Source organism: Anabrus simplex, chromosome 6 (assembly GCF_040414725.1).
Source record: "Anabrus simplex isolate iqAnaSimp1 chromosome 6, ASM4041472v1, whole genome shotgun sequence".
In the NCBI taxonomy this organism is placed as follows: Eukaryota; Metazoa; Arthropoda; class Insecta; order Orthoptera; family Tettigoniidae; genus Anabrus; species Anabrus simplex.
The window spans coordinates 53,418,779-53,446,534 of record NC_090270.1 but is presented as its reverse complement, the minus strand read 5'-3'; the positions used below and the strand labels follow the sequence as shown (position 1 = coordinate 53,446,534).

Below are 27,756 nucleotides of genomic sequence, written 5' to 3'. Positions count from 1 at the left end.
GGAGGTCACATGCGAAACATCAAAGCGAGGAGAACGAAACAAGCAAGTGGAAGCAATTTATTTATTTACTGTATGATACATATTACAGTTAGACATGTACAATAAACAATAATTCCTTTTTATTATTAAAATTTACAATAATATATCCAAATTGGTGACATATTTTATGGCATCATCAGTTGCCATCAAGAAGTCGGTGAAGTTCCATATTTTATGACCCGTTATTTGCCATGAGGAAGTCGGCCAAGTTCCATATTTTATGACATCATCAGTTGCCATCAGGAAGTCGGTGAAGTTCCATATTTTATGACTTCATCAGTTGTCATCGGGAAGACGGTGAAGTTCCATGTTTTACGACATAATCGCTTGCCATCAGGAATTCGGTCAAGTTCCATATTTAATAACAACATCAGTTGCCATCAGAAAGGCGGTGAAGTTCCATATTTTATGACATCATCAGTTGCCATCAGGAAGTCGGTGAAGTTCCATATTTTATAACATTATCAGTTGCCATCAGGAATTCGGTGAAATTCCATATTTTATAACATCATCCATCAGTTGCCATCAGGAAGTCGGTGAAGTTCCATATTTTATGACATCATCAGTTGCCATCAAAAAGTCGGTCAAGTTCCATATTTTATGACATCATCAGTTGCCATCGGGAAGTGGGACAATTTCAATATTTTATGACATCATCAGTTGCCATCAGAAAGTCGTTGAAGTTCCATATTTTATGACATCAGTTGTCATCAAGAAGTCGGTGAAGTTCCATGTTTTATAACATCGTTAGTGGCCATGAGGCAATCGGTAAGTTCCATATTTTATGACTTCATCAGTTGCCATCAGAAAGTCGTTGAAGTTCCATATGTTATGGCATTATCATATGCAATCAAGAAGTCGGTGAAGTTCCATACTCTATGACGTCATCAGTTGCCATGAGGAAGTCGGTCAAGTTCCATATTTTATGACATCATCAGTTGCCATCGGGAAGAGGGACAATTTCAATATTTTATGACATCATCAGTTGCCATCAGAAAGTCGTTGAAGTTCCATATTTTATGACATCAGTTGTCATCAAGAAGTCGGTGAAGTTCCATGTTTTATAACATCGTAAGTGGCCATGAGGCAATCGGTAAGTTCCATATTTTATGACTTCATCAGTTGCCATCAGAAAGTCGTTGAAGTTCCATACTTCATGACATCAGGAAGTCGGTGAAGTTCCATATGTTATGACATTATCATATGCCATCAAGAAGTCGGTGAAGTTCCATATGTTATGACATTATCATATGCCATCAAGAAGTCGGTGAAGTTCCATATTCTATGACGTCATCAGTTGCCATGAGGAAGTCGGTCAAGCTCCATATTTTATGACATCATCAGTTGCCATGAGGAAGTCGGTCAAGTTCCATATTTTATGATATCATCAGTTGCGATCAAGAATTCGGTGAAGTTCCATATTTTATGACATAATCAGTTGTCATCAGGAAGTCGGTGAAGTTGCATATTTTATAACATTGCTAATTGCCATCTGGAAGTCGGTGAAGTTCCATATTGTATGACATCATCGGTTGCCATCAATAATTCGGTGAAGTTCCATACTTTGTGACATCAACAGTTGTCATCGGGAAGACGATGAAGTTCCATATTTTATGAGATCATCAGTTGCCATCAGGAAGTCAGTGAAGTCCCCGTTATACCACCTGTTCGTGTAGTCCTCTATAATGTGACGTATGGTCTGCCTGTCAGCTCCTCCGTCACATTTTGGAGAGCACCTGCCTACCTGCCATGGTTGGTTCGTATTCTATTTAAGGCAGACAGAATTCTGGGAGGCTCTTCAAATGCAGGAGGTTTCCTCGTGATGCAGGGTAGACTTTGAAAGCTTGGAGGGTAGTTTGCTTAGCCGCTTTGCTTCCGGGAATTAACAAGTTTGAAGTTTGTCATAGTTAATTCCTTACCAGTGGAAGTAATTCAAGAATCGGCTATGAGAATCGTGCTCGACCACCCACGTTCCCAAGTTGAGAGCCCCTGGAAAAACATTTAGTTGCCTCTTATGACAGGTGAGGGGTACTGTGGACGCAGAGGATCGGTGCTTTCTACCGTACAAACTTCAGGTGCATCTTTTCTTTATAACCTGGATCTTCTTCACTATTTCTAACAATTCTTCTAATATCGTTATGCTATTTATTTTATCCTAAATTTCTAACCATTTCTTTCCGCTCGCCTCATCCTGTCATGAATTATCTTCAAAGCCTTGTCCAGAATGTCAGACTTCAAGCTGAAACGTGCTCCACTGTCAGGCATTTCGATCAAAGTACCCTTATTAGGATATACTCTTCCAATTTTTTCTTTGCCGAGAGGAAAAATGGTGATAGATCCAAAGTAGTGGCTGAGTCCCGCAAGAATCCATCTATCCTTTACAACGTTGTGGTAGAGTCCCAAAAGAATCGATTCCATTTCCCATGCCACCTTGACCCTCGTTTCCAAGTGGAGCAACTCCGCATCTTTTTGAATGGATTGTATATCATTCACTGCCATACCAATCAAAAGATTAAGAACTACTATTGAAACGATCATGACAAATAAAACGAACAGCACATTCGCTACTACAGGAATGGACTGGAAATAAGACTTATTGGCATCAAATTCACCTGTTGTCATGATAAATGTCTTCAGAAACGACATTGGAAATGAATCATACCAGTTTTCTTCTGAACGGACGTTCCATAGTAGAATGTGGAAGGACATTACGAACGCTAAGAAAATGATAGAGTAGGATAGTGAAACGGAAAGGTAAGTTTTGAGAACAAGCTTCAGCATCTCTATGTTCTTGGCGAACTTGGAAACGCGACCAATTAGGAGCAGGAGTTCAGTCCACGAGAGCAGTACTACCACTACTGTGATTACACGGAGCAATTCACCGTGCTGGGAGGCAGGAGTCACCACCTTTACTACAGTTAAAATAAGTATAGCAAGATCTAGATAATTCTCTCCTCCCTTCAGGTACCTTTCGAATGACATTGTGAGCTGAAGTAGCTCCCTCATACATAATATACATAGCGATATCCACAAAAATATGCGAGTTAATAAACGTGACTCTGGAATACTTTCTTGTTCTCCTCCTGTGAATTCTTGAGAGCTTAAAACCTCACTTCCGTTCCCAAAAGTAGTGTTATCAAGTTTGTTCGTCACATTCTGTCGACCATAAGGTGAAACGTAAATATTTAAACATACAAGGAATACCATATATATAATGATATTTACGTAGGACACCAATTTTAATTTCCTCCATTTCACATTCAGGAAGGAGTTAACAATCGGGTGGGATAAGAGCTCTCTGTACTCCTTCGACTGTGTCATGAAGTACATTAGATCTAGCTCAACATTCGGTCGGCTGTCATAGGTGTTCCCTTGATTCTGTTGATCGAGATCCCCTGCCACACTGTTGTCTTTTGTTGTTGAGCCATCATATTGTCCCTCTGTTTGGGAAGGTAGCATCTGATTCATCTCTATTGCTTCAAAGCTCTGTTTTCTTGTTGGGACATCACACTGCCCCTCTGTGTGGGAAGCTAGGAACGGATTCATCTCTTCTTCCTCAAAGCTCTCCCTTCTTCTTGAGACACCACGTTGTCCCTCTGTATAGGAAGTTAGAAACCTGTAGTCGAATAAAACGGCATACTCTTCATCATCTGGAAATTTTTTGTTGTCATCAATACACTTGTCTAAAATAACCTTTATATCCTTAGCATTCATTGGATATTTTCCAGTGGAATTCTTACAATTCAGATTTGCCCCATAAGTTAGAAGTAATATGCTTGATTCAAGATCAGAATTCTTTACAGCGTAGTGTAACGCCGTATTGCCTTTCATATCAGAAGCATTAACTTTACATGCAGGAGAGGTATCGAGCAAAATTTTCAGGGCTTTAGAATCTCGTTTAATGCAGGATTCTATTATCGGCGGGGATTTATTTTCTTTCGTAATTTCATTTGGATTGAATCCAAGTTTTAGCAATGTTCTGACAGCCTCCTTCAATCCGTACTTACATGCGCACTGTAAGAGTGTTTCTGGTCTACTTTCACAGGAGGACTTGATCGAGGTTATTTCTCCCGCACGCTCTCTGAGAAGGGTGACAAATTCTCCTTCTTGCTGCTTGTGGAGATGCTGGTAAAGAAATGCTGTGCAGTCGGTCCTCCTCACACGTCTCATATTTTCACTTGGCAACTTCTCAGCTAAGTCTGGATATGTGTCCGAGATAAGTGTCCGTGGAGTGTCATATTCCACTGGAGCAGTATCGAAATCTACGTTGTGTAAACTCTGGTTCAGTATTAACTCCAGTGCTTTTCTGTTACTCATCTCTACCGCTAACATCACGGGGGTGAATCCACCACAGTCCTGCAGGTTGATATCAATTCTACTACTGTTCAGAAGAGTTTCTAAGCACCTATTATCACACTCTAAATCTCGGCTTACAGTGTAATGTAAAACAGTTTTTCCTAGATTGTCCGTAGCATTAACGTCTACCGCCCCACATTTCAGTAACACCTCCAGAGCCTCCACGTTCCCTGATTCTACTGCGACATGTATAGGTGACTTCCCGTTCACACGATTCACTATGTTGGGATTGGCTCCAGCCTCCAGTAATGTCTCCACAAACACCTTGCTACCCGGCTCGCGACAGGCCAGTTCTAAACAAGTGGCATTTAGTGGTCTGCTATACCAATGATTAGGGTCCAAAAGATTTTTACCATCTGAATTTTGCTGTATCAACAGAAATCGAAAAAGATCCGTGTATTTATTTCTTAAGGCATTTATCAACTGTATATGTGGATCGGACTCTTGGCTTAAAATCCCAGTTTGCAGCGGTAAAATGTCTTTCAGCTCGGGATATTTCATCTCTATAGTCTCTCGTGCAGTTCTGCCAGAAGCGCGGTAACGATCCAGATCAAGCTCCTGCCTAGCATAGTTCAGCATTGCCACAACTGCTTGCTTACAAGAATTTGCAGCTTCATGTATTGGAGTGTACCAGAATCCGCTGGGTTTGTTAATATCGATATTTGGGTGCATCATCAGCAGTTTTATACATTGCTCGTGACTATCGTCATCGGTTTCGAAATGTTTTGCTGCATAGTGCAATGCTGTTCTTCCGCGGGAATCTTCCGCGTTCACCTTCACTTTCTTGTCACTGAGAAGTAACTGCAGAGTCTTGGTGGCCCCACTCGCTGCAGCATAATGAATTGGCTCTGGAACGATCGTGTTTACATTGGGTTTCACTTTCGTCAACAAGAGTTTAACAAATTTTTCCCTATCCTTGTGTTGGCATGCAATCTCTAAGGCAGTTTTAAAATGTGGCTTGCCGTATTTGTATGAAACCTTTACTTCAGGATCATTGAATAATTCTTCAAAATCTTCATACTCTGCATTCTGCAGAGCGTCTAGGAATTTTGTCTGCTTTTCAGCTCTTGGAACCCCCTCTGCCATTGTTATGAAATCTGGAACAGAAATAAATAATAAATTAACTAAAATCGTGGGCGCAAAATAAACAACACTGAAATTGTATTTAATTGTGATGGTACAGTGTGCGTACCATTAAATGCCCAACATTGTTCACAACGCTTCTGAATAAGATTGCGCATATTCTTGCGTAATTCAGGAATATTTGTAGGTGGCAATTTATTTATTTATTTATTTATTTATTTATTTATTTATTTATTTATTTATTTATTTATTTATTTATTTATTTATTTATTTATTTATTTATTTATTTATTTATTTATTTATTTATTTATTTATTTATTTATTTATTTATTTATTTATTTATTTATTTATTTATTTATTTATTTATTTATTTATTTATTTATTTATTTATTTATTTATTTATTTATTTATTTATTTATTTATTTATTTATTTATTTATTTATTTATTTATTTATTTATTTATTTATTTATTTATTTATTTATTTATTTATTTATTTATTTATTTATTTATTTATTTATTTATTTATTTATTTATTTATTTATTTATTTATTTATTTATTTATTTATTTATTTATTTATTTATTTATTTATTTATTTATTTATTTATTTATTTATTTATTTATTTATTTATTTATTTATTTATTTATTTATTTATTTATTTATTTATTTATTTAATTTATTTATTTATTTATTTATTTATTATTTATTTATTTATTTATTTATTTATTTATTTATTTATTTATTTATTTATTTATTTATTTATTTATTTATTTATTTATTTATTTATTTATTTATTATATTTATTTATTTATTTATTTATTTATTTATTTATTTATTTATTTATTTATTTATTTATTTATTTATTTATTTATTTATTTATTTATTTATTTATTTATTTATTTATTTATTTATTTATTTATTTATTTATTTATTTATTTATTTATTTATTTATTTATTTATTTATTTATTTATTTATTTATTTATTTATTTATTTATTTATTTATTTATTTATTTATTTATTTATTTATTTATTTATTTATTTATTATTTATTTATTTATTTATTTATTTATTTATTTATTTATTTATTTATTTATTTATTTATTTATTTATTTATTTATTTATTTATTTATTTATTTATTTATTTATTTATTTATTTATTTATTTATTTATTTATTTATTTATTTATTTATTAGCAAATGTACCCGTGCTTCGCTACGGTATTTTACACTGTATACGGATTTCTCCGTAAATCACTGTAAAGGCAATGAGAAAGATTATATTAATTTGCATGCCTCTTACTACTGTCCGAGAAAAACCCGAAGGATATCATACGTTGTTTCCGATGTAAGGTAGGCATTGGGGAAGTTTTGTTATTAATGGCAGGCCACTTTTCCTACTGCCAATCACGATCGAATTGGAGAGATTTGATTATAATCGATAAATGCAGAGCTATCTTACGTATCAACAATCGAGACACGAAAATAAAACATAGGACCAAATTTGTATATCTCTCCCAATTGAACTGCGATTGTGCTATTTGTTTTGTAATACCAATTACCGTTTATCCCCAACTACCCCGTAAAGAAGGACTGCACCATCATTAAAATGCATTAATACTTCAATATTTTCCCTGGCCAAAAGTTGTACATTTAAACAGCATGGAATTCTTCTCAAAAAAAAAAAAGGTGTCCAGGTTTCGGGATAAGCACTCAGATATATCCGGAGTAATTAAGGCAGGAAATAATACAGTTAAGAAAAGTTTACATTATCAGAAAATATGATTTTAACAGAGGACAGCCGGATAGGTAAAATATATAAATATCAAGTGGATGTATTGGAAAATAAAATACCCCTTAATACATTGTAATTGTATGAGTTACGGATATAAGGAGGTGGTAACAGAGGAGAAATTTAGACGCAAGGATTCTTAAGTAAACAGATAAGGATATGGCTAATGGCGTTATTACTTAAGCATAAATAGGCAAGGCAGTGCCAATTAATTAAAGAAGAAAAAGGAGTAGAAGAGAAATATCCCAGCTTCAGGTGATCCGGAACTGGGAGACGGGAGTATTCTATTCCATTCTAGAAGGTAAATACAATAAAAATTATATCAGATGCCATAAAACAACTTACGGTGTGAAATAATGGGCTACACTCCGCGGTACTGTTCAAATATCAACAGCGCCCCTTAGCTCTATTCGAGGACGATTGTAACCTCCAACGGTAATTCCGACAATATCCCGCAGAATAGCAGCTTGACGCCTCTCTCGCTTTCTACTCAAAGAACAACCACGAGTTTACAGGAATGATGACGAAATTGCAATACGTTACTTCCCTCCTGGCAAGCAGTCAGAAACGTTGCCTTGGTAACCTGTAGATTAGTTCTCGGTCTGTCGGTCACTCAATGCAGAGCATGAGACCCGCAGAAAATAGCAATTTTCTCCGTCATTTGAAGAGTAAGCGAAATTATGTACGTAACAAAAGTTGATCAAATTGAATGGAAGTTTCACATATAGTCCACGGGTTTTAAAGAAAAGCAATAGAATAAAAAAATGATTGTTCTAGTTTTCCTATAAACCCCCGTATATTCAGAGAGTCTTAAATCATAGCCATATCCAAATCTACAGTGGGATGAGTATACTCTAAATGTCAAGGTTGGTCTAGATGTATCTAGCCGTTTCGCCGTGATGGTGAAACAGACAACAGACACAAACAATACAAACCACTGATACGATCTTGAGTTGAAAGAAAACGGATAAATATCTGAGAAATTATTACAACAAAGGAAATTACAGGCAGCGGACCCCCTAAACATTTATGCATATAGATTTACTTATTTCGTGCCAGAAACAAAGTTACATTATATACCAGGCGACCCGCGTGTGCAGTACTTTATACTTACTGATGTCCCGCAGACATTAGTGATGCATGGAATGCCTAATCACTTGTTTCCCAAGGAGCACTACAAAGTGCTGTATTTCGAATGTTGTGAAAAAAATAGCAGCCATTTTACTGCACACGTTCTATAACAGGGTGCATTTATAAATACGCCAAAAATGCAGAAAGGATGACTTACTAATTTACACACGTGCAGGCAATCGACTCTATTGTGACGATTTATAGCAACAACGTATTGGTTGATTAAGATTCTTTGACAAGACGTTCAAGGAGAAAAGAGCTGGGACCAATTGGAGGTTAGTGGATGTAATAATAAGAAAAAAGGTTAATCAAAACAGTATATTGTTTCTACAAGGAAATCAATTTTAAATTTTACAACTCAAAATTTTGTAATCTGACACACAAAAGAAAACACTCATCGTGAATGACGTACATTAGAATAGAATCCCTAGACCATTTACAAGTTATAATATGTGACTAATCAAATGAACATGGTAACTTATAAGCCTCGGAGAATATCGACACAGATTTCCAAAAAGGTAAATAAACAAAGGGAAAAGAAAGGCACGGGAAAGACCAAGGACGGGGATCACAATAATGGGAGTCGCCTGAGTATAAACATTGCCAAATGCAGGAACAGTTTTATGTGGTTAGTTGTACCGTCCAGGCCACAAGTTCACTCACCAACTCTTGAAATTGCATATTACTCAATGTTCATTTGTTAAGGAAAAGTATCACTCATATCAAGCTTAAAAGAAAACCGGCCACAGCAATGAAGATAACTCCAAAATCCATAGGAGAAGAATAATAGCGGTAATTATAAAATAAATACTCTGTTGCTCACCCAATACAGCAAATAAAAGAAGTGGAGCTTCCCAGCAAATACTGGGAAGTCCTCAGACGACCCTCCAACCACACTCGGTATCAGTGCTGGACTGAAGACCGAGTATGTGGGGGAAGCCTTTAACCGCTGCAGAAAGTTCCGGAAAAAAGTACACAAAACGTCGAGAAATATAGGACACTGACGTAGCGGGTGACGTAATCCAGAGGAGATTCAGTGTGTAGTCAGCCGTTCACCAGGACGGATGTACGGCGCGGCAGCAGAGAAAGTCCAAGGTCGGTTAGATGAGTGAAGTAGCGGCGAGTATATGAACATAGATGGAGTTCCAGATGACGGTAGCCGAAAATAGGTGAGTGAGTGTTACACTATAAAAGAGTTGCTTGTATGAAACAAAAATTAATATTGTTCGTCGAAATACGTGTGTTAAAAGGCAGACGTCTGTTTGGAAACTCCTGTGCATACCGTCTGCGAGTGTCGGCTGCATTCCAACCAGATTCTCCATAGATTAAAGGTATGTCTGTGTATTCCTCGTTGCTGAACACACTAACCATTGCCGATATGCAGACAGCAAATGTAGTGCTGCTGTACCAAAAACGTTTTACTAATCTAAGGGGTTGCATTAGACAAGTAACGCTGAGAGCGACCGTCTGGTTGTTATCTTTTCATATTCTGACGTAACCTGCCCGGTGGTAGTAGTGCTCCTGTGAAAATCACATAGTATATATCACATTCATCACTTGTGTACGCGGGACATTTATAAGTAGATTGTACGGCGGTCGCGGGCCGCCTAGTCTATAAAGATGTACAAAAACAAGTGCACCAAAGATTCATATTGTGATGCACCAGAAACGAGCAACGTGGAGTGCATCCCTTGTCGCCTCAAGCAGCTCCTTCTCAGTACATGTGGTAGGACAAAGATAACATTTTAGCAGATATGCCGTAGTCTGCACTTCACCACAGTCACACAAAACAGAATCCAGAAAATATCCCACTTGTGCAGATTCGTTTAGCACATAGTAGTAGACCACGCATCCCGTAGGATATGAGGGTCGAAACCTAAATCCATGTGAGAAATTTTAGCCATTCGGCCTTATGGGCCATGAGTGCAACTTTCTATGGAATTTGAACTAGACTGCATAGGTGTTGGAAGTGGTGGTACTTTGAACGGAATCGCGCTGGTCAGGATGTGACCTGCACCCCGGAGGGTGTTTAGTTTAGGAGAGACTTGGGCCTCCAGCACATAATACCACCCGACTGAAGCTTTAAAGACCTCCTAATCGTCCAGTACTCAGTTTCTCCAGTTGGCAATTCTTCACGAGGTGTTTTCCATTCTCCAAGATGCTCAATTCAAAGTGAGTCTGCTTGCTGCTGTGTTCCTTCAAGTTTCTGTGTGGTCTTCAAGAAACTTTCGCGTGAACTTAACCGCGATGATGCTTGTTGGATTCCATACAGAGGATGAGCTAGGGATTTTAATGATTTGGTATTTTCCTTGCAGGATGCCACCGTAAGTCAAATATCACGAGGTTCGGTGTCAGCAAGATAGTAGAATATTTCTCGTGGTGTATGTCTTATACAAACTGTGATGATGACGCAGGTTTCATTAATTACCACGTCTACTTCTTTGGTACAGCAAGATCTGCACCATACTGGTCATGCGTATTCTGCTGCCGAGTAATATAGTGTTAGTGCTGAGGTTCTCACTGTGCTTCGATATGCTCCCCAGGTTCTTCCAGTCAGGTTTCGGACCACATTATTCCTGGCAGCAAATTTGTTCTTTGTAGGTGGGTCATCTGTCAATGTAGGCATCCAGGACCGTGAGATTCGGAGAGCAGTAAGAGTACAGAGGGGCAGTTCCAGGAGGAATTAGGTGATGTCAAAAGTTTCGCTGTAGTTCATCAAATGACTCTCCACCGCTAGAGGACTTTGATACCTGTTGGAAACTCGTACAATATTCTCGTTTGTGGTGACGGCTTTTTGTGCGCCCTGTTATCCCACTTCATTGACATGAGACTGAACACGTATGATGGAACATGTCAACGGCAGCTAACGCTGTTCTGTTATTTGATACCCCCTTTTAAAATCGCTCCTCTTACTGTTCTTTAACGTGACACAAACTGGCCCGCTCTGGCACCCCACATCTTGTGAGCGGAAGTAATGACCCACCTTATGCTCAGTTGTGAGCAAAATAATTGCAGAAATTAACACGATAATGGATTGGTAATATATCAAACTACAAGTACATAAACTTGTCTTCGAGAGTCCAAATTACTGTCCATAAAGTAACTGGAAATTCTAAATGGACTATTAATATTTCTTACAAATAAAAGTTCCACTTTACATGTCTTATACTGCATTCTAATGGAATCAAAACAGAAATTGTATTCCTTAAAAACCATATAGAGTGCAGTTATAGCTCGAAGTTGCACTTGAGATCTGCGTACTCTTGAGAAAGATACATACAACTGTTCACAATCAACAGCGTCATATGTCCTCACTCCATATGAGCACTGCGGAGAGGTTCAACACGCATGCTAATGATTATAAATTATATAACCACACCTCCCCTACCCTATCGGCCAATATTCTGATAGTAAATATGATCTCTACGAACGGGACTCGAACCGGCTAACCACATCGTCAGACCACATACAACCGACGCGTTAACGACCATGGCCACCAGTTTGGCTGCTGTGTTGCGTGCTTATCGATAGACACCAGGATGAAAAAAGATACTTTAATTTCGCTGAAAGATAGTACGTTTCACTGAGCAGTATGATGACCATCACTGCATTCGTATTATAATCCAATGATTTCGTTGATAGAAACATATTCAAAATGTTCGTGAGAAGTGCTCGTGAGAGGTATATTGTATTTTTCTTGAATAGAAGACATCAAAAACCTTAACTAGTACAAAGGGCACTAGGAAAGTTTTGCAATGTGAATGAACGCTTTAGACTTTTTCAAAATAATTTCCACCACACTCAATACACTTCTTCATACGTCGAAACCAGTCACTGAACCAACTCTGCCACTTTTCTTCGGTTACATTTTCACACTCCTGATCCCATGCTGCCAGAAGCTCCTTGCTGGATGCAAAACGCCCCCCTTTAAGCTTCACCGTCACTTCTGGGAAGAGTGCGAAGTCACATGGGGGGAAGATCAGGACTGTATGGAGGATGATCAAGCACAGTCAACCCTGATCTGGCAAGAAAATCCATTGTTACATTAGCACGATGTGCTGGAGCATTGTCGTGATGCAAGAGTCAAGTGTTGACCTTCGACGGAGCTGCTTGAGAGCCTGGATGACCTGAGGCAGACAAGTCTCACTGTACCACTTCGCAGTAACAGTCCTTTGTGTTTCTAGCACAACCCGAGTCAGGATGCCCCGTTTAGTGAAGAATACTGCAATCATCCTTTTCTTCACTGACCTTGACTTGCGCACAGTCACAGAAGTACCCTCATCTTCAAACAGCCGCACCTTGTTCTGGGATTTTGTTGGGACATCGTAATAACAAAGCCAAGTTTCGTCACCTGTAACTATGCTATTGACGTTACTCGAAGTCCCATTTTGAAACTGTTTTGGCATTTTTCGGCACCATTTCACTCGATGTGCCCTTTGTTCCTCTGAAAGTGAAAAACCTTACTAACATGGAGATGGCCGTGTAGAATTGAATGAATAGCTGATGCAGTGATGTGGAGGGTCTCTTCTACCTGCCGATATGTCAACCGCCTCTCTTGCTACAACATTTTCCTCACAGCTTCAATATTTTCCTCAGTCACTGATTCAGACGGTCGCCCAGAATGAGGATCGTTTCAACCCCAAAATTTCCCCTCTGGAACTCTTTGTACCAGCGGAAAATTGTTGTCCGATGTGGACAGTCTTTCCCCAGCACAGGAGTCATTTCCTACAGGCACTGGTCAACAGTTAATCTACGAGCAAAATTGTAGCGGATAATTGCGCGATATTCACTTTTAGACCACACTGACACCTTAACTTGCTTTCACTCCCACTGCTTGGTAACAACTAGTGTGAGGGTCGCACCTTCCTAACTTCTAGATCGGTTTTCACCCCTTTTTTATCCCTCACCATAACAGGAGTGTCCAGCCAACCGTTTTTGCGTATTGCAAAACTTTCCTAGTGCCCTTTTGTACCAGTTTCAGCAGTTAAAACATTCCCATTTTCTCATTATCACTGCGAATAACAGACAGAATAGGGATTTTATATAGATTATATGCTATGGAAACGTGGACAGTAGATGAGCAACAATGTCAGTGTCTTTTTATTTTTCAGTCTTTTTTTTTTCTTATCAATCAAAAGTTAGGTTCGCCGTGCCCCCCTGCTTTCAACCTTCCTTATGAGATCTCTATAAGTCAGGCAGCCAGTGTCTTCCATATCTGGTTGATAAAATCCAATCTCGGCTTGTCTCTGGTGTTCTTACTTTCAACTTCCCCCTAGAGCTTTGTTTTAATCAGACCATCGCGACTTTACAAATGCCATATCCAAATAGTACTTCTCGCTTGGATGAATTTCCAAAGTTACGGTGATTCTTCCTCCATTTTCCCCAGAACCTCATTACTCAATACCTTGTCCACCCAAGAATTCTTGAGCATTGTGCGATAATACCACTCCTCAAAACCACTCAGCCTCTTCTTATCTGTCCTTCCAAGTGCCAAAGTCTCACATCCATACAATAGCATACAGTCCAGATAAAATGTCTGAAACCGAGCTCAACAGCTGCAGTCGCTTAAGTGCGGCCGGTATCCAGTAATCGGGAGATAGTGGGTTCGAGCCCCACTGTCGGCAGCCCTGAAGATGTGTTTCCGTGGTTTCCCATTTTCACACCAGGCAAATGCCGGGACTGTACCTTAATTAAGGCCACGGCCGCTTCCTTCCAATTCCTAGGCCTTTCCTATCCCATCGTCGCCAAAATACATATCTGTATCGGTGCGACGTAAAGCAAATAGCAAAACAAAAAAATAGTCTGAAGAGATATTTCCGGAGGTGCATGTCCATAATGTTAGATGTCAATAAGTTAATTTTCTTGTTAACGATGGTCTTGGCATTTTAGTAATATACAGGGTTATTCACCCAAGAGGCCCTACTAAAGTAACTCATAAATCGTGAAACATATCAAAAATCATTTTTCGCTTTAAATAATGTTATCAAGGGTTAATATTTGAACGTGCAGTATTTTCCCGGAGCGCCAACATATGAGGAGATTACGTAACTAACCTCGCTTTTTAAATTGAACTTCGTAATATTCTACACCTTGCATTCGAGTCATGGACGTTGTAAATTCAGTGATGTGATTATTTTTGTTACTGTGGTCCACAGTGCGTGGAGGGAGAAGTGGCAGGGCATTAGAGCTGGGGCTAAGGAGGAAGAAAAAGAGTAAAATATTTGACATCGTTCGACGATTAATTTATACTAAACCTTAATAGTGATATGGTTTCTTTCCCTTCTTTCATTTTTGTTTGATTACATATGAAGAAGAAAATATGGCAAAGGGTAAACTACTACGACCATCTTAGTGAAATAATTATTATTGTCAAGATAGACATCATACTAATGCCCAACAGAATAGTGCAGCTCTATATGCATGCTAGTTCAGTGGTTGATGAAGAAATCGAAATACTATATGAAGAGATAGAAGACTGAATACCATATTTGATTTATCTAATTGTGATGGGAGACTAGAATGCAAAGATAGGCCAAGGAAGAGAAGCTAATGCCGTAGAACTATTCGGAATGGTACAAAGGGATGAAAGAGAAAGTCGACTAGTGGAATTCTGCATTGACCATAATTTAGTCCTTGCGAATACTTCGTTCAAACACTACAAACGACGGGCGAGACCTGGGGACACCGGAAGGTATCAAATAGACTTCATTGTGACTAGGCAGAACATTTTCTCTGTCTGTTGCTGAAACCACGAATTCTCTCTCACGTTTTATACTCTGAATCTACTATCCATCAGAAAGAAAGACTGTAGTTCTGCATCATGCATGTAATTGTCACGAGTGAATAACTGTAACGAAACCTTCCAGCTATTCAACCTAGCCTCAGAAACATTACGCGGAGGTGATTGCTGCATGGTTAGTTTAGTTCAAATATGTCGTATAATTAATGGGAGTTGGCATTTTTAAATGTTTATTCCCCAAAAAATGCACAGTTTCCTGAACAAATAGTAAATTGTTTGTCTGGAAACTCTTCCCATAAATAAATGTTGACGTATATTTTGTCTAGGGTTTATGAATCGTACTTTGGCCGGTAAGACATGCATGGAATATTTAAAATCCAAATTATTTATTATAATATGTGCAATGGCAGAGGGTAAGCTACTACAACCATCATAGTGAAAGAATTATTGCTGTCAAGATAGACATCAAACTAATGTCCAACAGAATAGTGCAGCTCTATATACATTCTAGTTCAGTGGTTGATGAAGAAATCGAAATACTATATGAAGAGATAAAAGATTGAATATCATATTTGATTTATCTAATTGTGATGGGAGACTAGAATGAAAAGATAGGCCAAGGAAGAGAAGCTAATGCCGTAGCAGAATTCGAAATGGCACAAAGGAATGAAAGAGCAAGTCGAACTGAAAGCCAACCGCTGTATTTTCCTTCTAAATTAACACATTTATCTTTATTTTCTCGCGACCTCGATGCCCGTTCGCGTTCCTTTCTTTCTGTTCATCTGCACCGCACAAAGATAATAGATCATTTGTGGTGTGGCGCCATATTATGGAATTCCCTACATGCTCAGGACAGTGAAATTACAGCAAGTAGTGATTATGGAAAGGAAAATTTCACTAGCTTCAATATGAACTATTAACATCCATTGACGTGGAGAAAAATTTCTCGATGTTACGCAACGTACTATTTGAAAACCGACGATCCTTTAAACCTACAAACCTGGAGGTGACTATTGTGATATACTGCAAAGCCAACTGAGGTAGGGTTTCCCAATTCCATTTTCTGTAACCCTGGTGTGTTTAAGCCAAATATGATTCTAGTTATATGAATTTCAATTTTTTTTTCCATGATGTCTATTGCGGGTTCGCTGAATTCATTCTGGGTGGAAAAAATATTCCATTCTAAATCCGCAAGTACATTTTTAACAAACACGGAATTCCTGTTTTAAATTATGTTCATCTAGAAATATATAACTTCTGAAAGAAGAAGTATTTCACTCATATATTTGTGCACTGTATGTTGTATACCATCAGAATATTGAATTTTTAAACATTATATTTCTTCATTATGTCATTAAAACTAGAAATAATTAATGGATTTGGATTGCATTTTTTGCCTGTTTAGGCCCTTTTTGGATATGTATATGTCTTTTTGTAGGGCTTTATTTTTTGGCATTTTATAGGAATTCAACATCCAAGCCCTAGTTATAAGTGTTTCATAAACTTTAGGGATACGGCCAATGAGAACCCCTAGATTTTATGTTACTCTTGCTACATGTGGGAGAGCAGGCTTTGTGACACTTCTTAATAACCAAATTAGTTTGCTTTCTACCTTATTTCCGCCTAAAATTCCAGAGTCTACGAATAAATTACTACAGGTAGAACGTTATCAAGATGTATGGTCGTCTGCCAAGGCGACCTGCTAAGGACAGATGACTGAATGGTTGTAGTATGAATGAGCGTGTGCGTAAGGATTAGTTTGTCGCTGGTTCTAACCGCAGCTCGATAAATCCTTTTCCTATAGGACGAGGGCGAGATCCCAACAAATTTACTCGAAAATATGTTTCCAATAATTTCTTTCAAGTTCAAACCTTCAACTTTGTTTGTGATATTTGAAGCTATTTATTTTCAGTACTCTCAAGGAAATTTCATCACTTCACACCGGATGCAATGATCTATCGTGCCAAAGCGGTTAAAGGTCTTTTTCGTGCAAGGTGGGATGCAGCTCTACAACACATTAATAGCTGTAACATCCTTCGCAAAGCTGGCAATAAGAACACTGAAGCAACGAGAAACCTCAAAGTTGAAACTGCTCATTGTGCGTCCACCCTTAACATCGACCGTCTTACCGAAAATGCTGCTAAATTGTAGACATGCGATGGCCTGTCGGACACTATCTATCAAACTCAAGAGATGTTTCAGAGAACAGGAATATAAAAAAGTGGTGCTTATTACACCAGAAAGGCAAAGGCGCATGCCAATATCAAGCACCGAGTGGAAAGATGTTCTTATAATGACAACGAATGTAGCTCCGCTGCGCGCCATGCAAGGCAGATCCAAAGATGGTAAGACGAATGTTGCTCCGCTGCGCGCCATGCAAGGTAGATCCAAAGACGGTAAAACGAATGTAGCTCCGCTGCGCGCCATGCAAGGCAGATCCAAAGACGGTAAAACGAATGTAGATCCGCTGCGCGCCATGCAAGGCAGATCCAAAGACGGTAAAACGAATATAGCTCTGCTGCGCGCCATGCAAGGCAGATCCAAAGACGGTAAAACGAATGTAGCTCCGCTGCGCGCCATGCAAGGCAGATCCAAAGACGGTAACCACTACAGATGATGCGCTTAGACTGAAACTTTGCAACAGGTCCTAGGAACTTGCCCATTTGGCGAATGCCTACGGAACACCAGACACCATCACATCCGGTCTTCCTTGGCCGAACTGCTACGTGAGAAAGTGTATCTAGTGATCCATGGCCTCGCAGTTGAAGGTGGAACATGATCGCCTTCAAACCCGGGAAGAAAAAAGGGTTTCATTCTCGACCCGACAGTCAGATTTGAAGCACATGCACAAGAGCCCGTTGAAGTCGATGCCATATTACCTCAATAAGTACAACCTTGAGGACATCGAGGTCATAGGGATCATGCTGGGTACAAGGGGCGCCATTTCTAAACTACTGGTCACCTACTTAGGGCGCTTTGGTGTGCCGAATGATACCATAGTGAGATGGGGCATACAAACATTGAAACCCTCGATATCGATCTTGAGGCATCACCCCTACGCTCCATCCAATTAATTAAATCATTTGAAGTAATATAACCAGTGGCGACTCCTGACATCCGGTTTAGGGGATGTAACAGAAAAATTGCAAACATCAATGCAAACAGAACGTCATTACAAACACTTTTCTCAAGAGAAAAGAAAAAACAAGGCCAACAAAAAAGTTTATTTAAGATCTCACATCCACTAATCCAATGTTATGTTTCATAAATATTTCTGTTGAAATGACAAACACACAAGTTAAGTTGTGTAGTTACATTCAGAGTCGGACGCGGCTGTTCTTCATTTAGAATTCTGCTTTTCTCCGTAAGAGGAAGTATACTAAATGCTTCTCTTAATAATCGTTCAATTACACAATGGTTAGAATTCAATTCGGATTGCGCGATAGAAACCATGCCTGCTGAACAACTCTCCGATCTGTGTGATGTCATTTCAAAATCGCATCATTCCCACATTTTCTTTGTTTGATATTTACACTACAAGCACACGAAACTAGTTCTTCTTCTTCTTCTTACTTCGTATAGGCCAGCTAAGGACCACGACATTCAACTATTACATTTTGGAATGGGCTTTGATGTTTGCTCAGTAGTTGCGCATCCTCAGGCTGTGTTGCTCCTTCCTCTCCTTTGTCCAAAGGGCGCCAGTCTTCTTCATTGGTAGTCTGTCCTGGAACTACTTATGTTTAAGTATCTTGAAACTAGTTCATTTATATTACAACACAAATTTGTCATATATCATCATTTATACCACAAGAAAAGAACCAATACCGGGCGAATTGGCCGTCCGCTTAGAGGCGCGCGGATGTGAGCTTGCATCCGGAAGATAGCGGGTTCGAATCCCACTGTCGGCAGCCCTGAAGATGGTTTTCCGTGGTTCCCCATTTTCACACCAGGCAAATTAATTAATTAATTAATTAATTAATTAATGCCACGACCGCTTCCTTCCAACTCCTAGGCCTTTCCTATCCCACCGCCGCCATAAGACCTATCTGTGTAGGTGCGACGTAAAGCAAATAGCAAAAAAAAAAAAAGAACCACTCACGAGCAAGAACTGCAGTATTTCACGAAATAGCAAATAAATCCCGGCCACACGCGATAACATACACGATTCCACAATGCACCGCCCTCTTGACGGAGGTAGCGGTTCGTTCCGTATTCCAACCCCAAGAGATCAACAATCAACAAGGGTGTAATGCTCGCGCTGCCATCTCTGGAGTAGTTTGGCAATTAGTAGCAGTCACTAGGCAGCCGCGTTCGTTTCATCTGAGTGTCGATAAATGTGCGTTTGAATTTTATATAAATAACTTCCATTAAAATACGAACAATAAATATTTATTTTTCGTTGAAAATACAAGGGATGTAACACATCAAACGCATGTATGGGAAATTCGCCACTGAATTTATCTGCTGCTTCTTTTTGACTAAGTATTGTTTTCTCTACGTTATCAATATAATTATTGCTTTTACTCTGTATTTTAATAAGATTAGGTACTAAATGTACACTGCATGATATTCTTTGTTGGTTTCGCGATCTCAATCATTTGGGGAAGAATAAATATAATAATAATTATTATAATAGCTAAGCCTCCGTGGCTCAGGCGGCAGCGCGCCGGCCTCTCACCGCTGAGTTCCGTGGTTTAAATCCCGGTCACTCCATGTGAGAATTGTGCTGGGCAAAGCGAAGATGGGACAGGTTTCTTTTCGGGTTATCCGGTTTTCCCTGCCATATTTCATTCCAGCATCACTCTCCAATATCATTTCATTTCATCTGTCATTCATTAATCATTGCCCCAGAGGAGTGCGACAGGCTTCGGCAGTTGGTATAATTCCTATCCTCGCCGCTAGATGGGGGTTCCATTCATTCCATTCCTGACCCGGTCGAATGACGGGAAACAATCTGTGGATTTTTTAATTATTATTATAACTGTTAGGTTATTCAGTCTGACCGAACTAATTTATGAATAAACATATTTAATTTGTTTCTTTTTTGCATACAATCCTGTTATATGTTCTTTCTCTGAGCTAGTTTATAAATTCATTATTCATAAATTATTTTCGACAGACTGAAGAACGTATCTTAAAAAGATACATTTAACTAAGACAAATATTAATAATTATTGCGTGCTGTATAAATGAAAACTATGAATATGTTTTGACGTGCTGACAAATAGTTTAGTTAAATAATGAAACAATGGATGAATATATAATTTTCTCGAATGTTGTAGTTTCTTCATGATTTATTAATTTATGCCAATTTTCATTGGCATTGTCCCATTTTGACTACCAAAATGCCATAAAATTTAATACGATGCTCAATGCATTATTATACTGATATTAATAATTACAACTTTGGAAAGGAAAGTTACTTCGAAAAATTATTATGCACTGAAGGTCATGGTGTGGGTTACTGTCGTGAACCATGGGCACGGCTGAGTGGCCTAGTAAGTGGTCCTGAGAGTCGGGATACCAGTTGCTATAGAGTGAAAGTAGGCATCTCAAACATATTCTGAGTCATGACCCTCCTCTTGCTCAGGCGGCTAGGACAGTGCAATGCACCGTGGTCCCTAACCCGTTAGAGGAAAGATCCTCACTGGGACTATGTGTAAGTAAGGGTAACATCCTGCTTCACAGAAGTTACACTGAGCGCGCTCAGATCGACTCTTTGCGCTCCAGAGCGCTCATTACACTCGTGTTCATTAGAAGTGTGTTTAGAGAATTATTGAAGGGTCTTGTGAAACCACACTGTATTCCCTTAACTCAGCAAGCTGTCAGAATCTTGTTGACAGCATTTTCTGTGTGTATTTCCCAAGCATACCTACTTTATAAACATCGTCTTTCAGTCAGAGATTATTCTTGTTCAAGTTCACACCATGTCGTCTAATCGCACAGTTGTGTCGAAAGTTATGAAAGAATGCGAAATTGAAGATATGTAAGAAGTCAGTGGAGATAGTGAGCTTTCTAGTTGTGGTTCAGAATTAAATTGAAACAGACAGCTGAACTTCTGGCGAAACTTGGTGCAACAGCTGATCAGGAACTTCACGTCCTGCATAAGTACGGGCAGGAAGAGAAGTTTACCTAACGGCTGTCCAACCCCTAACATATTTCATCCTCTTGTGAAGATACATGGTCGTGCCAAAGTGTGTGCTTTCTGTTTACAAATAAAAAATATGGCAGCTTCTGGGAAAGGCTAACAAAGAACATTCGAGGGCATCGGTCCTATGGCAGCAATTTACAGGCGAGAGACTCCTTGGAAACAACTTGGCGAACAGAGGGACTGGGGCCCATGAGATGAAGCGTAGATTATTGAAATCTATAAAAAGCATTTATGTTGACAACTGAGCTGCAATGATAATTGATGGTAGAATCAGTTTTTGGTTCAAGGTAATTACAGGGGTTAGACAAGGCTGTACACTTTTGTTGTTGGAGCATCTGCTGAGATGTATTAAGTGGCAAGGAGGGATTCAATTAGGTGAAAATGTAGTAAGCAGTCTGTCCTGTGCCGAAAGCCTGCAGTCTAATATCTTTGAATTTGAATATAGGTGCAATGTATATAGAATGAAAATTATCCTTTCCAAGACTAATGTGACATCAATAGGTAAGAAATCCAAGAGAACTGAATGGCAGATTGGGGTACAAAGCTGGAACACGTAGATAATTTCAAATATTCAGGATTTGTATTCTGCCAGGATGGTAACATAGAAAGTGGGATTGAATCAAGGTGCAGTAAAGCTAAACTTCAAGGATGGCTGAGGTGGGAACTGAACCACTCCACTCAGTTGACCTCCCGAGGCTGAGTGGATCCCGCTCCAGTGCTCATACCACTTTTCAAATTCATGGCAGAGCCGGGAATCGAACCCGAGCCTCCGGGGTGGCAAATAATCACGCTGCAGAGGTGGACGCAGGTAATAATATTTCTTTTAATATTTCAGAAAAATAAAATATCTTGGAGAAAATTCACTTACGGGGTTTAATATTTGTGGAAATATAGCGGTACTTATGCCAACTTTTTCTAAGATTTGAGCACTATTTAGATGTATTTCATATAGTATAATTTCATTGTATAGTTGAGAGGCAGTGACAATAAACTACAACGGACACCCTGGATCTAAACAGATATATTTACTCAATGCATCGATTTTCACGAAGCTTTGTGGGAAAGTCGCCTATATAAAAGTATGGATGTATACGAAAATAAATGTCATATACAATTAATACTTTTCCAAAAATTGAAAATATTTTTTGAAATGTTTATTTCCATTCTTTCTTTAAATTTATTTGATATATTAATGAAAATTTGGAATTAGGTAGATAATACATCTTTAAAAACCATTGTTTATGGATGTCTCTCTGCATAATTTATATAAGGATACACAGGGTGTATCCATGATGATGTTACAAACATTCAGGGACCGGGCGAGTTGGCCGTGCGTGTAGAGGCGCGCGGCTGTGAGCTTGCATCCGGGAGATAGTAGGTTCGAATCCCACTATCGGCAGCCCTGAAAATGGTTTTCCGTGGTTTCCCATTTTCACACCAGGCAAATGCTGGGGCTGTACCTTAATTAAGGCCACGGCCGCTTCCTTTCAACTCCTAGGCCTTTCTTATCCCATCGTCGCCATAAGACCTATCTGTGTCGGTGCGACGTAAAGCCCCTAGCAAAAAAAAAACATTCAGCGATGATGGAGGACGTCATCACGGTTACACCCTGTGTATTGTACTAAAGTATTTGTAAATTTTATGTATTAAAATTTTGGTTTTAAAGATCACTACTACTTCAATAATTCCATACACAGGTTTCCTAATATCGCTGTGGTACATACACCATCCAAATTTTGTCACATTTAGCAGAATATTTTTGGAGAAGATGGAAATGGTATGCAAAATTATAATTGGTGGGAAATTGAAAGCAAAGCAGGTACCACGCCCATTTCTGCCGTGTTCAGACTGGCAAACAAAGCATTATTAAAGTGATGAATTGTTTGAAGTCAACGAAATAACTTCGTGACAAGAAAGAAGAAATTCAATCCCTTCAATTTCAGCCATACCATTTTTTCGCCAAAATGACCAAAATAACGATTTTTATTTTCAGGATGTCCCCTTAATTCCACTTTTTTATCGTACGATGCTGTGAAACCTGAACTGTAAACCTATTGTCCTTATTCTGCACTTGATTCATCTAACCAATGGACGTGGCAAAAGAATGAGGAATTAGATTTTAATATATTTTAATATATTGCATAATTAACTTACCTTATTATTATAGTTCTAAAACAGATGATATTCTGAACAGCACATAACCTATGGGCAGAGTCCCACTCCTTCTTTATACTTTGACTGATTGTTCCTTTATCTTCCAAGATAAGCGATACCAGGATTTCTGCCAGAGGTGACAAGTTAAGATAACAAGATGGCAAGCTCCTCAAATAGTTGCACCATTGGTTCAAGTTAGCGGGTTCAATCCTTGCTCATTCCGATGGTATATACAGGACCTGCAATACTCGTGTCTCTAGATTTACCAGCATGCAAATGAACTCTTGCGGGACAAAATTTTGCACCTCGACCTCTCCGAAAGTCGTAAAAGCAGTTAGTGGGACGTAAAACAAAAATAACGTTATAATAGTTGTTTAATTCGTTTTGCACAACAAAGGAGCACGTCTGAACTTAGCACAACGTGTCTTCTTTTTTTCCCTAAACCTCTTCACCCTTTCGCTGTTCTTCTTTTTGCGTTCTTCCGTCCATCCTGTAGCTTGTCTTTTAGGTTGATCATCAAATTTATATTTGTTTACAATATTTCTGAATTTTTCTGTCCTGCAAACTTTCTTCATTTATACCAGTTTCCTGTAGATCTTTGTTTATTTCTCTAAGCTAGTTGTTGTGAATTTTTAGAGATACCTCGAGACTTAGTACTTTTTTGTTAGCCTATTGTCATCTATCCTCATCAGGTGACCATAAAATGTTAATCTTCTTTTTCTAATGCTGTGTGTGATTTTTATGTTACTTGATAGATTTCCTGTGATTTCCTTTTCATTCAAATACCATTTTCGCATTTAGGTCCTAGAATTTTCCTGAGAATTTTCCTCTCTAGTTTTTCGACGTTGTTTATTTGTGATCTGCCACCAATTATCAGAGTTTCTGATGCAATGCATAAAGGACTTCTGGTTTGACAACTGTGTTGTAGTGTCGTAATTTTGTGTTTTGGGATATAGATTTTGTGTTCTATCTGCTCCAGATAATTTTTGTATGCTATTTGTAATTTTGCAATTCTTTCTTTCTTTACTTCCTGATTTGTCCCGTTTGGTTGTATACTTTCGCCTAGGTATTTGAATTTATCTACTTGGAAGATTTTCCCATTTCTAGTGATTAGAGGATGGTTGTTAAATCCTTATTTTGTACCTCCTATGTACTTTGTGCTCGCATTTCAAATTTGAAGACCTGTTCTTGTCACTATTTCATGAAGTTTTTCTAGGGACTGGAGTGCTTATTGTTTACTTTAAGGTTAAGTCAATATTCCACCTTTACAATACCATAAGTTTATTGTCTATTTATTTAAACAACATTATTAAATAATACGGGACATGTTTCGTCTAACTTGTAGACATCATCAGCCGTAAGATATTCAAGAAAAAGCTTAAAAAAGAACAAGGACAGAACAACACAAAAAAATAAATCGGTTGTCGAACACGTCAATCAAAATATGCAGCGGCATATCAACGGCACCCTCAAGAAGAATGTTAACAACAAGCTTTACTATATCGTCTCATGTGTATGATATTAAGTTTTTTCGTCAACAGGTTTTGAATGTTTGTACTTGGAACAATCTGGAACATCCTCGCTATTTTGATTGACGTGTTCGACAACCGATTTATTTTATTGTGTTGTTCTGTCCTTGTCCTTTTTTAAAGCTTTTTCTTGAATATCTTACGGCTGATGATGTCTACAAGTTAGACGAAACATGTCCCGTATTATTTAATAATGTTGTTTAAATAAATAGACAATAAACTTGTGGGATTGTAAAGGTGGAATATTGACTTAACCTTAAAGTATACGTACGACAATACGGACTTTACGATGAAATTTATTTTATGTAATGCTTATTGTTTGTTATTGGATAGGATTGCCAAGAAAAGGTGACTTTTTTTTTTAGAATTCTACCAATATTGATTTCTTTAGTTTCATTTTTCCATTCTCGAACCACTTTTTCAGGAACTAGATTGAATAGTAGTGGTGATAATTCATCGCCTTGTCTGACCCCTGTTGTAATTTTAAATGGCTCTGAAATTTCTAATAAAATTTAACTTCCGCTGTTTTGCTTGTTACGGTTTGCTGGACCAATTCCTTTGTTATTTTGTCGACTTGAAATTCCTCAAGTATATTGAAAAGAATCTGTCGGTCTATTGAATCATAAGCTTTTTTTGAAGCCAACAAAGGTAATTATTGTTTTTATTATTATTATTATTATTATTATTATTATTATTATTATTATTATTATTATTATTATTATTATTATTATTATTATTATTATTATTATTATTATTATTATTATTATTACACCCCAGTTGTTTAGGCAATAATAGGTTAGAATGAAAACTAATTTGTTTATTATGGAGTGTCGTCAAACCCAGGGGTATTCAATCCCCCTCCCCTAAAAATACAACTGTTTTTACCTCCGTACACCCGAAGTATGACTGTAATGCGATTATACCAGAATTAACAAATCATTGTCAATGGATGCAAAATAATGTGAACTATAATCATCACCATCATCTTCCGCGGCTTTTTCCGCGTGATGAGGTCCCTGCACGCGCTGAGGTATAAAAGAGTTGTATCCACGTATTTAAGTTCCCACGCCCTTACTGATACCATGGGATTTTCAACTGAAAATCCCACCCCAGCAACACATAGGGAATCAAACCATGTTCACCGGGATGACAGACAGTACAATAACGTACTGTCTATATAAATAAAGTATTTGTAGGACCGCTGTCTGTAATTTCGTTTGTTTTAAAAGTTTTTTCATATAATTATCCGGTTTAGGTCAACTCAAGACCGTATCAGTGGTTTTTTACTTTTCGTGTCTGTTTGTTCCACAATCACGATGGAACGGCTGGATAGATCTCGACCAAACTTCATATTGATAAAATACTCATCCCCAGGAAGATTTTGGTATTCATATGGTTTTAAAATCTCTGAACATACGGGGGATTTATAGGAAAACCAGAATAGTTTTCTTCCATTTTCTCTCACACTATTTATTTTCTGTAAAATCTTTGGACTGTACGTAAAACGTCCCTTCATTATAAACAGCTTTTGTCATGTGCATAATTTCGCTTACTTTTCAAATGACGCAGAAAGTTACTAGTTGTATGTACTCGTCGCTGGGCAAAGGCCGGGGAACATTTCCTGGCATTTCCATTATTTGATGATAGCCCATTCATCCACTGGAGCCTTCTGTTCCCTTCACAGACAAGGCGGCAAGCCTTCAGAGACAGATAGAGAAACGTGATTTTCTCATGAAGTGAAAGTACGAGGTTCTCATTACCTGGCTATACCAGTGTCTCAATAATGCAACACTTCTTCTTTTTCTTCTTCTTCTTCTGCTTCTCCTCCTCCTTATGACGCCGTCTCTCTATGACGCTTGGCGATGAAATTGATTATGATAACTATAGAAACAGCGGATTGGAAAGATTTCGATGGAACTTCGTCTATAAGAACGGCGCAGGTCTTTAAGCTAGCAATTTATTCGACTCCGCATAGATCGTTTTTCGTCAATTTCCCCCTCGATGATGAGTTGTACCGTATACACTGCTAGTGAGAAAATTGAAAATAAATGAGTGGATTTCGAAACAAAAAAATGAAAAATAGCAATGCCGCTACACATTTTACATACCTAGTCAAAGGAGGTACAAAATAACACATATTTTAGAATGCATATTTGGAAAAAGGGGGGCTCTGTATTCCTTTCAGATCTGAAAGAAAACTGGAGGTGTGAATTTTTGTTCGTATGTCAAAAACTGACTAAAATGCTCCTCAATACACATATTGATAGTTTATTTTACAAAATAAAAACTAACATTCGAAAAAAGAACCCACACAATTGTGCGTATCAAAATTCAAAACCTCGTTGTATCACATACGATGATGTATCTTCAAAATTTACGTTCACTAACCAATGTACACACTTCAGTGAATATATTCCGGTATTCAGTAAAGCTTCTAGATTAATATAAACGCAATAAATAAAGCTACGATAAATTTTCGTACACCTCGAGACGACCCCGTGTGCCCCCAGTGGTACGCGAACCACAGTGGTCAATATACCGAGAGTAACATAAACTTTAGCGGTTCTGATGGGTCATACCCCTAACGTTTAAGCAACTCTCATCGCATGACCGTTGTAGAGGCAGTGTATACTTGTTTCTAGCTTCAATAAGTTTGCATTTTAACCTGTTGAAAGAGCCTCCGTGGCTCAGCTGGCAGCGCGTCGGCCTCTCACCACTGGGTTCCCTGGTTTAAATCCCGGCTACTCCATGTGAGATTTGTGTAGGACAAAGCGGAGGCAGGACA

At 38.2% G+C, this 27,756-nt stretch overlaps 2 protein-coding genes across 2 annotated transcripts in view; one reads left to right on the top strand and one right to left on the bottom strand.

Moving 5' to 3' along the window:
- LOC136875858 (cardioacceleratory peptide receptor-like) overlaps positions 1-27,756 on the top strand; it is a 293,506-nt gene that overhangs the window by 123,959 nt on the left and 141,791 nt on the right. The window lies entirely within an intron of this gene.
- Positions 55-23,532, bottom strand: LOC136876086 (transient receptor potential cation channel protein painless). The gene is made up of 2 exons (XM_067149742.2): positions 23,443-23,532; positions 55-5,492 (listed from the first exon to the last, which is right to left on the bottom strand). Exon 2 carries the CDS (start codon positions 5,479-5,481, stop codon positions 2,203-2,205), a length of 3,279 nt encoding a protein of 1,092 aa, XP_067005843.2. The 5' UTR covers positions 5,482-5,492; positions 23,443-23,532; the 3' UTR covers positions 55-2,202.